Raw genomic sequence first — 13764 nt, 5'->3', positions numbered from 1 at the left:
TTTGACATACAGACCTAAAAATCAAAATGGGGTTATCTGCTGGTGATGGCCAACCTCCTTATCAACTTTCATGATCCCAGGCCCAAGCGTTCTTGAATTATCATCCGGAAACGGATTGGTCTACATTCCGACCGACCGACCGACCGACATCTGCAAAACAAAATACCCATCCTTCTTTGAAGGGGGCATAAAAATGGTATCCTGTTAATAACTTAAGAAAACTTAGATCTAAGCCGTATTGTCTAAAGATAAAATATCAAGGTCACAGTTTTCATTAGGTGACCAAAGGTCAGTGTCATAGTGACCTAGAAACTGACAATGGTTTCTTGTCAGTAAATGGATAATGCTATTTATGCATACAGCAGTTAAATGCTGTGGCCTGTATATGACCAAAGTTGTTTCTGAGTCACTGGTCACAGTGGCCTCTGAACTGAAAACAATTTTCTATCAACAGGTAGAAAAAGCTTGGGTCTATGACAGTCAAATTGTATGGGAAGATGACCCCTGCTGTTGTTGTAAGTAGGTCAAAGTCGCTGGGTCTGAGACTGGGAACGGTTTCTTGTCTTAAATCGAGGACATTGAACTGGCAACTTCATAGGATGATTGCATGTTCTCTGTAGATGACACCTGTAGTTTAAGGGTCATTGGTCAAAGTTTAAGGTCACAGCACTTGAAAATGAAAATAAACCAGTTACCTCTCACATCTGATCATGAGTTATCTTAGGCGTGGGAGCAGCATATGCTTCCCCCTCACCTTTTGGACCCCAAAAACTGATTTTTGTCAGAAATAACAGTAGATACAGGGAAAAAAGCCAATTTGAGACATTTAGATGCACTGATAAGGAGAAGAATTTTTTTTTTTTCTTTGTTTTTCAAAAATAATTCAGGGGGAAATATGGATAGGTTTAGCTGGCTGGTCCCCCACTGCCGCCATATATGGCCCATTTTCTGTCTAGAAAATATCTAATTGCCTCCCCCTCCCCCCACCCCCGAACATTGGGATCACTCCTACACCAGTGGTGGTATATGTGTTCTACAAACATCTCTTGTTTGAATGATGTACTTACTGATATGCAACACAATATTAAGTTGGCCTGTACTAAGAAAACCAAACGACAGAATGTCCTTGTAATGAGTCGAGCTGTCGTGTTCTGGAATTGTAGTGTTAGAAATACCGTTCAACAACGCTTTTAAAAAGTTCTAGTGTAATCAGGCATTTAAAAGGGATTTGGTGGCACTGCATGGTTTTTAGTTCAAGGTGGCCAACCCTTGTGACTTTTCGGTATCGCACACATGCTGAACTAACTCGATTCAGGTAACATTCTGGCTTATAATTTCCTTATTACTTGACAGATTTTAATAAAACAAAAAGCGTCGAAGACGAAAAATAAGTGCTTTCCTCTCCGCAAAATGTATACCAGTCTTTATCAATATTGTCATATGTTACCTTCACATTTGGTCCGTGAAAAGCGTTTGAAAAAAGTATCAAAAATGTCTGGCAGGCGCTTTGTGTACAGTACCGAAAAGTCACGTGGGTCGGCTACACTGTAGCTATAGAGTTCTGTAGCGGAAATACTGCAGGAATACGAGTGCATATTTCTCGATGCAAAGCTAGGTTTCAAGTAATTCTTTTTTTACATACGTATTTACGTGTACATAATAGGTCTCTAATATTATATAAATAGGCCTACCCATGACGAATTTGTTCAATAGTCTGAATAAAATACTGACGTAACGTAGCGACACACATTTATATGACGTCACACTCAGGCGTCAATATTTGTGTTTATTACATACTCATTTAAGAACTCCTTTAAATTTCAATGGAACCTGAAACATCGATAGTTTTTCATTTTGACGTTCAAATTTCATCTCGGGTGGGCGACGTCATTTGTGACGTCAGTTTCATGTATGCCGTCGCGTTTAAAAGTTCTTAAACGACGATATTTTCGATTTCACTCAGGCTTAATAACAACAAATTTGAATCATTTAATGATCAATATTTCCGCTGCAGAACTCGCGCATATTTCTCGATACAAATCTAATAACCTATAAATATCCATCTTGCACACAAAGCTGACATGTTGTTCCATATCCATTTTAGACTCCAACACTGTCCCAAGATCCTCACACAGTTTGTAGATTTTATTACAAACATCGGCTTTCATCAATTTGGCATTTGTGTCTAAAATTTTATCATTACTTTGTTCTATAGACATAATGTTCATGTGTATGGAAAAAGGGCCTGTTTCTTTGAAGATATAACAAGATTGGAAACTAACGTTTTGGATTTAGGCTATGCTCCGGACAAAAGTCACGTACAAGTTACATATTTCGAAAAGTAAGCATAGTAGTCACAAGGATTATATGGCTTTTATTACGCACCTTTTATTAATGGCCTCTGTAAATGTGTGAAATTTTAACAAAAGCGCTTAAAGAGTTTTGGAGTTACTATCCAGGCTATGTCGTTCACCTGACCTTTACTATTTTGACCTTGAATATATCTATCACACGCTGAATCATGAATGATAAAATCTGTGTTTGGCGTAACAAAACATAAAACAGGTCAACTGTCCCCATTTTAACAATACTGAGAGAGGACCTCACAAGGATGATACGGACCAAATTAAATGGGTTCAGAAAAAGTCGTTTAAAGATATTTCATTTTTGCCCTTAATGACCCCTTAGACTAAATGCCACTGTTTGAAGAAGTGTAAGAGAAGCCTTTATAAGATTGCTACAGACTAAGTTTGATGAAGATCCACCGAGTGTTTCGTGAAAGGCCTTTTTATTTTTAGCTGTAGTCCTGAAATAAGAAGCTAAATATATCCGTAACAAAATAAAGAGAGGACCTTATATTAGTAAGCCTACTTGTTAATCAAACATACACCAATAGGTGCATAAGAAGAAATCCTGTGGGTTTTTTTTCTACTTTAACTCTAGCTGCCTCTAAAAAGGCGTAACTCGAGAGAGGACTTTGTCAGGGTGCTACATACCAAGTTTGATGAGATTCTGACCGGTAGTTTCAGAGAAAATGTTAACTGTTATCTATGAACGTCGGACCTCCTCCCTATACTAATAGCTCATTCTGAGCTATACGAAGGCCATAAGGAAAAAAAAAGCAAACAGAAGAGTTGACAAATGTGTTACGAACGGACGAATGTAAGAACGCATGGACAGAACCCATCGAAACCCATTCGCCTTTCGGCGGAGTGGGGGACAAATAACCTGATTCAGTACTTTATACACGGCGACTTGGAAATGCATGCGGCCAATTTATTTCAACATTTCTGTTACTTTGGAAGAGGAATTTATAAGTCTTACTCTAAAGTGAGAGCCTCTGTAGATTCCAACTTCTCGGAAACTAGACGCCAACACCTGCTGTGTCACAGACAATACAGAAACTTACCTTGTGTGGTATCATTTTAGAGCAATGTTATAGCTTACAAAGTGTATCGATAATACTGGTGTATATAGTGTGACTATTAGGTCCTGTCAAGATTTGTTATGTGTAGTGATGCTTCCATTTCAGTATGTGTATACCTCGATCATTGCAACAACTGCATCAACGTTAATATAATAGAATAAAAATTTTAAATTTGAGTGTCCTTCTCTCAGTATCTTCGTTGTATATTAAGTGTTAAGATTTGTTGCAAAATATTTAAATTTCATGTCAACTATACACTTGATAGATTAAATTGATATTAATCGGAAACGATCTTAATTAACCGGTCACGTGACTGCCATTTGCACGAATGAGGGATGATCAACAAAATTAATAATCGTTTTCTATTTAAAGTTTTAACACTATATTACCATTTAACCCTGAAAATTGTGAAGGTACATTTGTCGGCATTAGAATTACAAATATTACCTTTCTTACTTTAAAAGGTCTATTTCATAGACCTATATCACTATTTTTATCACATGATAATGTTAAACCGAAATCCGTTTTTACGGTAAATTTCTTTCACTTTTGGCAAACAAAATCCGCCATTTTTTCACTAATAAAATGGTCAAATATTTTAATTATAGCCATAAAAGCAATATACTCGATGAGAATTGCTTTTTTTTCGCAGACTGCAAGTTCTCATATGTATAAAATGAATGAAACGTAAACCTGTAATTTAAGAACTACATTAGGCTTCCCTTAACAGCTGTCATCAGCATCAGCTGGGTAAATGTATATTCACTTCATTGCTTTAACAAGATAATACTTGATGAAGCATTTCATAGTGAAGTACAATATAATTATGTTGAGAATAAAATAACAGTTACTCGATCACATATGAACATGATGTACACACCTTAAATAGCTCAGGGTTTGTCGGCCAATGGTGTACTTATAATTTCTTCCTCTTATTGTAACTTTGATTTAACATTTGAAAGGAAAGGATACCATTTCAAAGAAAGGACGTTTAGAAATATTTTAGACTGTAAAAGTAAGCGACTCACTTCATCAAGTTAAAGATGACTGCCACCACAGAGGAAGAAAAACAACTGATAGAAAAATGTTCTGAAAAATTACAGACATGCGAAGATGCTCTGGAGATGTTGAGATTAAAATGTTTGGAAAGAGGTGCTAAAGGTATCAGAGGGCTTGCCAGGTATATATACATTACATACTTCATTTGTAAAGGTATCAGAGGGCTTGCCAGGTATATATACATTACATACTTCATTTGTAAAGGTATCAGAGGGCTTGCCAGGTATATATACATTACCAACTTCATTTGTAAAGGTATCAGAGGGCTTGCCAGGTATATATACATTACATACTTCATTTGTACATTTGCACTGCGAAAACCTTGCTTTCATGATTTCGGTCTTGTTACAGGTTACTAGACTTACATGACATTTCTGGAAGATACTGTAAAAATTAGATTGTATCATGTAAATCATTTGACGAGTTTCATTCTCGCCCTTCCACCCCATCTCACAAAGAAATATTTCCAAAACTGTGCATTAATACTTCTAACTGCGCAGAGAAAATATTACTGGTATACGACTATCGAAGTTAGATATGTATGTAGTCTTACCCTAAACCAGAACACCAAAAAATGTTACCCATCTAAACTATGTTTTTTATTCGCCTTCTATCGGGAATTACCCCTGTGACCACTCCCTCCGCCCTAACAATCATTTTATATGGTCCAGAATAAAGTATTCGTGCAACTTGAGTATAAAAAGACAAGAGTCACTAACATAATAAAAAAAAATATTAAGAGGTTTCGAAGTTTTATATGTTGCGATTTATTGTTCATTTCTTGTTTTAACGTACATGGTTGATATATCAAAGGTAATTATTGTCATTCAAGTATAAAATGCATGACAGAACATATGTTACATAGACAATTCTATATTTCTATTTTGTCTGAAAATATACGGGAAAACAGGACATCGGTTTGTGCTACGTTTTTGAACAAATAAATCAATATGCAACAAATAACAAAAATAGCAAGTAAAAAAAGTATTCCAAGGACATATTTTGTTGTATTTTTTTCTGACTCAGGTACTAGTAAAGGTTAATACATCTAAAAAGTCCTTATATATTTTTGTATTAGTCAAAATAATTCGACGTTCAGATTGTTTTATATTTTTGATGGGGCAACCTATATAAACAGACAGAAAAAAATTCCGTATTGTACCTTTTGTATTGTATGTTGCCGGGCTACTATCATTAATATGCATGATCTGTCACAGTTCTACCTGGGGCGAGTGGGGATATTGCCCATATGAAAAAATTATCTCAATATTTCCTAGGATCGCGTCAAATTCGTTGGTCTAACCTATGCATGTCAATCCCGTAATACACTTGTTATTATCAATAATATCAATGTACCAAACTACGTTGCACAAATATCCCAAGTCTTACCTCCCGTCCATCCTCAAATATCGTAGTTTTGTAGCATTCAAAATCATTCGTTTTGAACTTGGCAACAAGGATCGCCATTGTTTTGTACCGTAAATGCTGCAGTGGCCGAATTTGTATACGAGTACATGTAAGTCACTGCATTTACAATACTATTGGATAATATGGTTATTACAATAGCATACGGGATGCTGTATTCGGCTCAAGATCGGATCTCAAGAGACGTGCAAGCGCCGGGTGTGATCAGACCTTGCAAAATCCACGAGAGCCGAATACAAAATCCCAGATCTAGCTACTGTTATAATGACCCTTTTATCATATACCTCCACCTTTTTGTTTGTTGCTTTGTTATTGAACGAAATCTTCAATGGTAATCGATGTTAAAATGGAACTTAGTGATTTTTTTATGTGCGCTAAAAATTTTAGGATCATGCATATTAATGATAATAGTCCGGCAACATACAATACAAAAGGTATAATACGGAGTTTTTTTCTGTCTGTTCATATTTACTTGCGAAATAAAATTAACATTTATACAGGTATATAATAAATGATTATATTGCAGGGCTTTTCGAATTATGGATGATGACAGGAATAGATCTCTTAGTTTTGAAGAGTTCAGGAAAGGTATAACCGACTATGGCTTGCAAATGGAGGAAGATGTTACAAAAAAGCTGTTTGAACAACTAGACAAGGATAAAAATGGTTCACTGGACTTCGAAGAATTTCTCCAAGCTCTTCGGGTGTGTTGGCCTCATTTATTTGGTTGCAGTATAGCGGGTTAAATACAATGTTATTCTCATCCGTGTAATAAAGTAGTTGACAACAGTTTGCATTTTGTCGGTTTCATGGGTTTGTAACGAGACATTACAGAAGCAGTAAGTAAATTACTTTTCGGCAAGTAGTGGGACGTTCTCTCGTATGAAAGGTTATTAAGAACTGCTCTCGGGAAACCAGTTAGTCAAATTTTAAAACAGGACCGTCTTGTTAAATCTTATTACTGGAACTGGTAACTTACTACATTCCAAGCAAAGCATCGCACTGCCATGTCGCTTTACAAAAAAAATGAGTAATGAAACATTGAATACTCATATAACAGAATGTGTATAAACATGCAGTTTCTTTGCCCTTTATGCGATGTTTTCCATACACGAAGTTTTAAAACAATAGGCTAGCTGGTCACACAAAATCGCAAGTCACAAAATTTAATAAGATCACACTAACAATTCCATTTATCAAACCTGTCTTAATGAGTGTAGTCATAGGTTCCACTCAAATAAAAACAATTTTGACTATACTTACCCAGGCGCCTGTATAAATAGGTACAGAAAGCGTGTCGCCTTTGGTTTATACAGTAAGAAAGCATCGGCTATGGTGTAATTCCCCATCCTGCTTAACATATACCGTTCTACAATACCAGTCACGTTGTATCAATTTTTTAAACTTGGCTGTGTTTAGACTCATTTTACATGCTTTGTAGGCTGTCTCAAGTGCTAGACATGATGTCATTAACAAGGCATTTGCAGTTGCCGATATAAATAATGATGGAGTGATTGATTCAAAAGATCTAAGTGCGGTGTTTAATGCAAAGGAACATCCGAAATGTAAGAGCGGCGAATGGGATGAGTCACAAGTGTACAAGGCATTTCTGGATCAATTTGACATGAATGATGACGGAACGGTACGAGATGTTTTTCATTCGTATAAGGGTGCATTACTGCATATACGGGTGCATTTCTAAATAGGCGAAATCAAGTTTAATGACCTCCAAGGTTCAGACATTCTATTTTGTACTAAAATTGATAATCTCATTATCTATATAATCTACAATTAAGAATAGAAAGGAAACTCGTCAAAAACATAAATATATTATATGCCACTGACATACAAGCGGGTCATGATGACTCTAGATCGCTCACCCAAGTAATTGGGCCTAAAGTCTCTAGAGCGTTAATTGCGCGTGTGACCTAGTTTTTGACCCCATGTGACCCAGATTTGTACTTGGCCTAGGGATCATCAAGATATACATTCTGATCAACTTTCATGAAGATTAGGTCAAAATGTGGCCTCTAAGTGTTAACAAGCTTTTTCTTAGATATGTACAGGTGACCTAATACGTTTTTACCCAATTTCGAATTTGGCCAAGAAAATCTCAAGATAAACATTCTGACCAAAATTCATGAAGAAAGGGTCATAAATGTGGCCTCTAGTGTTTGATTTGAGCTGGTAACTTAGTTTGGATCCCACAAGACCCAGTTTCGAACTTGGTCCAAGAATCATCAAGATAACAATTAAGAGGGTCATGATGAGCCACATGTTTCTAATGGCAAACTGACGCTAAAATATTAGAAAGTAGGTCAGTAGGTCACATTCATGGTCACTGAAAGTTTTAAGATTGGTGTGCAAAACTGAACATGTCATCCAAATTTCAAGGCTGTATCTTAAAAAACAAGAAAGTAGGTCAGTAGGTCAAGGTCACAGTCAAGTGATCCCTAATCGCTTGGGTCATCAGGTAATTATAATTAAACAGTCTAGGAAATATGACCTGATAATTTTTGAAGTAATTTTTCCTATATAACTCGTAATTATAACAAGTGACCCCCAGGGTGGGGCCTCTTTTCACCCCAGGGGCATAATTTGAACAAACTTGTTAAGAGATTCACCAGGCAATGTTACATACTAAATATCAAATGCCTAGGCCTTGAACTTTCAGACAAGAAGATCTTTAATTTTTTCCTATATATAAGTCTATGTTAAACTTGGAACCCCCAGGGCAGGTCCTCTTTTCACCCTAGGGACATAATTTGAACAATTTTGGTAGAGAAACACTAGGAAAGGCAATATACTTAATATCAAAAGCCTAGGCCTTGCAGTTTTAGGCAAGATTATTTTTCCTATACAAGTCTATATAAAACATGAGACCCCCCTTTTCATCCCAGGGGAATAATTTGAAAAATTTTGGTAGAGGACCACAAGGTAATGCTACATACAAAATATCAAAGGCCTAGGTCATGTGGTTTTAGACAAGAAGATTTTTAAAGTTTTTTACTATACAAGTCTATGTAAAACTTGTGACCCCCGGGGCAAGGCCTCTTTTCATCCCAGGAGCACAATTTGAACAATCTTCATAGAGGACCATAAGAAGATGTCACAAGCCAAATATCAAGGCTCTACGCCTTGCGGTTTGGGACAAGAAGATTTTTAAAATTTTTCCTTTCGGTTGTCATGGCAGAGTTCTGCTTGGAATTAAATTCTTTGAATAATTTTGAAAGGAGACCACCCAAGGATCATTCCTGTGAAGTTTGGTGTAATTCTGTCCAGTGGTTTTCAAGATTTTTTTAGAAAATGTTGACGGACGCACAACTGACAACAGAAATTGAGCGGTCACAAACGCTCACCATGAGCCTTTGGCTCAGGTCGGCTAAAAAGTCTAACAAAGTCTCAAAAAGATAGGGTTATAAGATATGGCCTCAAGACTATTAACAAGCTTTTCCTTTGAACTGGCCTAGTAACCTAGTTTTTTACCCCACATGACCAAGTTTCGAACTTGGCATAAAGATCAAAATAAACATTCTGACCAAGTTTCATGAAGGCAGGGTCATAAATGTGGCCTCTAGTTTTAACAAGCTTTTCCTTTGATTTGACTTTGTGACCTAATTTTTGACATGACAACTTGATCTAGAGGTCATCAAGACAAACATTCTGACCAATTTTCATGAGTTTCAAACTTAAACTGTGGACTCTTGAGTGTTAAGATTTTCCTTTGATCTGGCCTACTGACCTAGTTTTTGATCCCACATGAACTAATTTCTAACTGGCCTAGAGATAATCAAGACATCAAGACAAACATTCTGACCAAGTTTCATAATGATTGGGTCACAACTGTGGCCTCGAGAGTGTTAACAAGGCAAATGTTGACAGACGACGGACAATGGCCAGTTACAATAGCTCACCTTGAGCACTTTTTGCTCAGGTAAGCTAAAAAGTAATACAGAAAACTTTATGAAGCAAGAGTTGTCAGCAGATAACAAAGTCAACAATAGCGTTTTATACTGACCACAGGCAATCATCCTATGAAGTGTTCTTTAGTAATTGAAATGACTGTATGTCAAAGTGTTCTTTAGTTATTGAAAGGAAACCTTCAGTCTTAAGGTCATTAACTTTGACCTTGAAGTGCATGTTCTCAAAACAAAAGGTCATCTGTTGACTAGAGGCAATCATCCTACGCTACACTGCCAAGAACTATTAACAGTGTATATACATAAGACATATATAACGTCCGATCGCTCCGCCTTTTAGATCACGTGGTCTGGAAATGCGAAACCTTCGACAAACAAGCTTCAAAATGATGGATACGATAATGCTGAAATGATGTCCCTTATGATGTTGGCTAATATTTCTTTCCTTACAAAAGATCATTATGACTAATAAGTTTGCTAATTAGTCGTATATCAATTCTGTGAATTTTTTTTGTATTAAGGTTAGAGGCTGCGGGTATTTGACTTTAAAGTTGGTATTTCAAAAGTCAAATGTTTCGTTAAGGCTCCGCATTGAGTTGTAGTTTTCTTCACACTGATATGTTTCTCAAATTTAAAATGTATATATTGTATTTTCCTATATTTCTCAAATTCCTCGAATGTTCTCTAATTCTATACTTCATTTCAACTATATAACGTTTTCAAATGTAACCCGCTCAAAGAAAATACATAAAAGTGTTGCATATTTAACGCAATATGAACGTATTGTCAATGAACAAATTTATGTCCGGATTGTTATACTTTCTGTCACTTTATTCACATTTCGTTAATTCTTCTATATTCTCGACATCATTTATTCATTAAATACTTACGTTAATTCATTCGGTATACAAACGGGTTCTCTTTTGTGGCTATTAAACTGAAACTTAAATCCGGCATAAATACTTATTTCTCATTTTGTTCTAATGAACTTGCTTAGTTTTATTTATAGGGGGTAGGAATGGGTAAAAGAACAGTCACTGGTATTTCAGTGGGATTCACAAGAGTCCTGTGCCCAGTTTGGGGATTCTGTGCGATTTCATTATAAAGCCAATTCTTTTTAAATTCTTCAACATTTCAAACCTTCATCTACATTTGAAAACCCGAGTGGTATTTATTATATCAATAACAGTTTCTTAAATGTCTAAAAGCTTAAATCATCATTATTATTTCTTGTATAAGGTAGAGCAGTACTAACATTTTCGAGAAAAATAATAATAAAACACTAAATTTCTGACGAAAAAAAGGTTGCCGGCCCAATCAGTTCTTTTTATTTGGCCATATAACAATACTTGTTCATTCACAAAATCGGTACCTAAAGTTTAATTGCGATTCAATGATTATATGTTTTAGTTATGTTCATTTATTACATGTATTTTGCAAATATTCGCACAAATTTATTTTTGTCTTCGCCAAATAGCGGTTACTTCGTGTGCAGAGTTCAGTTTTTATTATGTAATATGGTATAAATACATTGAATATGGTGCTTCATTTTTAATAGATTTTAAATTTGATCTCGAGTATATTCATCTTCAGCCGACATACATTATTATTGTAAAACAGGCCAAAGTTTACATCCTTTTGGTTACGGGAAAGAAATAACTTGCACAACTCTAACTTCACTTCAACAATTTAGCATAAAAACAGAGTTTTAACAAGATTTTAAAGACAGATATGCTTACTTGTCTACTAACCTCGGCAATCAGCTTGTCAAAAGAAAATGGCGGCGATAGGTGGTACACATGTGTGTGTAAAATATCGTTATCTGATTGGATCATAGAAAAGTTTGATTGACAGGCGGCGATTGGTCAATTACAGCTTACTTAAAGATGTTTTGGAAAGACAAAATCTTTGTATGCAGGTAAATACAGTAAGTTATCTAAATGAACTTCTTCCATTTTAGATTACAAAAGAAGAGTTCTTCAATTACTATGCAGGAGTGAGTGCTTCAATCGATACTGATGCTTACTTTGAACTGATGATGAAGAATGCTTGGAAAATGACATAACTCATGCACAACATTTTGCATCAACTATGGATCTATGTTACATATATTCTATACAGGACATTTATTTATTTTAAAGGCATATATATTCAACTATTAAAACTGTACCAAACCTACAGTACTCTGGGAAATATATTCCTGTCAACTGACTGTCCTGCAGTATTTCAAGTAGTTTAAGTAGCTATTTTAAAGAGTTAATTTCTGTTATATTGTATGCAATTCTGTTGACTATTGTTAGATTTAATAACAATCTACACAACCAAGTCCAGAGAAAAATGACTAATTCTACTGGCAATTTTCTTTTTTGATGAATTTAGTAGCATTTGTAAAACAGACAATCTTATTCATAGTTACATTTTATTTTAATAGCAATATTAATTACATCAGTATTCCATAGAACATAAATATCCTAATAAACATGTTTAGTTCATTCTCATATTTCAATTTATTAACAAAACATTTTCAAATACCTAAAACAAAAAGTGAATTATTGGAGGTTACAATTTAAATACTTGTATGTACACATGCAATAAATTCCTATACAATATAGTGTCTGCTAAAATGTGTTCTGAAAAAGTTTATCTAGTTTCTAGCTTTGCATTAAGCTAAAAAGTTTAGAATTTTACATATTGGTTCTACAACAACATATATCATTTAATACTGAACACATACAACTTGATTGTGTGAAAATTGAAATGTTAAAAGATTCCACACACTGACAATTACTGATATAATGAATGAAATCTTATGCTATGGATACATGTACATACATGAAATTGACAACTTCTGTAATGTGCTATACGTAACAACCAAGTAGTCCTCAATCCTTGTTCAGTAACCTGTTTTAAATAAGTGACATAATAAGTTTTCATTACCATTTCTCTATGTAAATAATTAGACCTATTTAAAAACAAAGCATACAAAAAATTCAAATAAATCGGTTAAAAAACCCTTTATAATCATTTTTACAATAAGACAGCCCAATGCAAATCAAATGTATAAATTACATACCATCTTGTCTGTAGTACATACCATTTCATTACTGGTATGGAAAATCAATAACAAACATAAATGAATGAAGCATTTTGAACAAAATTGCAAAATGATTAAATACACCATAACAGCAATCAGTAAATGTCTTGCCAGGCAATAGTTTTGGTGACTGACTGACAAGCCAATAATTTTTTTATGTATGTGTTTTATTACATGTCATCATAAATAAATTTTCATAAAGCTCTATCTTCCAAGTTTTGACTTTAGCCCAGAAACATTTTGCGTTTAACTATTGACCATTGAACTATAGCACATTCAATAGCATAGACTATAGACCAGCCAATTATACAAGGCATCATGTAATCATGTATGTTACTGAGGGCCATACAGCAGTTCAACAGATATCATATCAGATCTTATACAGGAGCTGGCTGGAAATATGTTCCCTTAATTTACAGCATATTGCTTTAACTTTAGATTAAAATGCGTGCTTAATACAAGTCCCTGATCACTTAACTATTCAAAGAGATCATAATAATATCTGTATCCATCTGCCTCAGACAGAGGTCCAAAAACATGAAAAATTTCAACATGCAAGATTTTACAGGTATTATAAGTTTCCATAGCTATCAGAACCAATTTTCATCATGTATAAAACTATAAGCCTTCATGTAGATTTTGTGAGGATTTATCAGGAATGTCCACCTGTTTATGTATTGTATAGAAGAGTCTAGCAGTGTCTGAGCGCAGGTTAGATATACTGTATGTATTGCCTGAAATGAGAATTAAAGATACCTCAATGGAAAAAGAATCAAGGGCACAGACCAAGCAGTTTGGTCTATTAAAATATATGGGCATTCTCATTGACATTGTAAATG

General features: G+C 34.9%; 2 protein-coding genes across 3 annotated transcripts in view; one reads left to right on the top strand and one right to left on the bottom strand.

Moving 5' to 3' along the window:
- The first annotated feature begins 4230 nt into the window (after positions 1-4230).
- Positions 4231-13127, top strand: LOC123525325 (calcyphosin-like protein). The gene is made up of 4 exons (XM_045304291.2): positions 4231-4607; positions 6438-6615; positions 7353-7553; positions 11792-13127. Exons 1-4 carry the CDS (start codon positions 4471-4473, stop codon positions 11894-11896), a joined length of 621 nt encoding a protein of 206 aa, XP_045160226.2. The 5' UTR covers positions 4231-4470; the 3' UTR covers positions 11897-13127.
- Positions 12736-13764, bottom strand: part of LOC123525323 (putative uncharacterized protein DDB_G0282133) — a 42496-nt gene continuing 41467 nt past the window's right edge. For both annotated transcript variants that reach the window (XM_045304286.2, XM_045304285.2), the window contains exon 20: positions 12736-13659. In XM_045304286.2, the coding sequence (XP_045160221.2) occupies positions 13544-13659 (116 nt within the window). In that variant the 3' untranslated portion in view covers positions 12736-13543. The remainder of the gene's footprint in view (positions 13660-13764) is intronic.

The sequence above is a fragment of the Mercenaria mercenaria genome, chromosome 3 (genome assembly GCF_021730395.1).
Source record: "Mercenaria mercenaria strain notata chromosome 3, MADL_Memer_1, whole genome shotgun sequence".
In the NCBI taxonomy this organism is placed as follows: domain Eukaryota; kingdom Metazoa; phylum Mollusca; class Bivalvia; order Venerida; family Veneridae; genus Mercenaria; species Mercenaria mercenaria.
The sequence above is the reverse complement of the archived record's forward strand: the minus strand, read 5'-3'. Positions and strand labels throughout refer to the sequence as shown.

Coding starts and splice junctions, on each gene's coding strand:
- LOC123525325 (XM_045304291.2), top strand. CDS start 4,471: ATGACTGCCACCACAGAGGAAGAAAAACAACTGATAGAAAAATGTTCT. Junction 4,608..6,437: donor GGTATCAGAGGGCTTGCCAG/GTATATATACAT, acceptor ATTATATTGCAG/GGCTTTTCGAATTATGGATG. Junction 7,554..11,791: donor ACATGAATGATGACGGAACG/GTACGAGATGTT, acceptor CTTCCATTTTAG/ATTACAAAAGAAGAGTTCTT.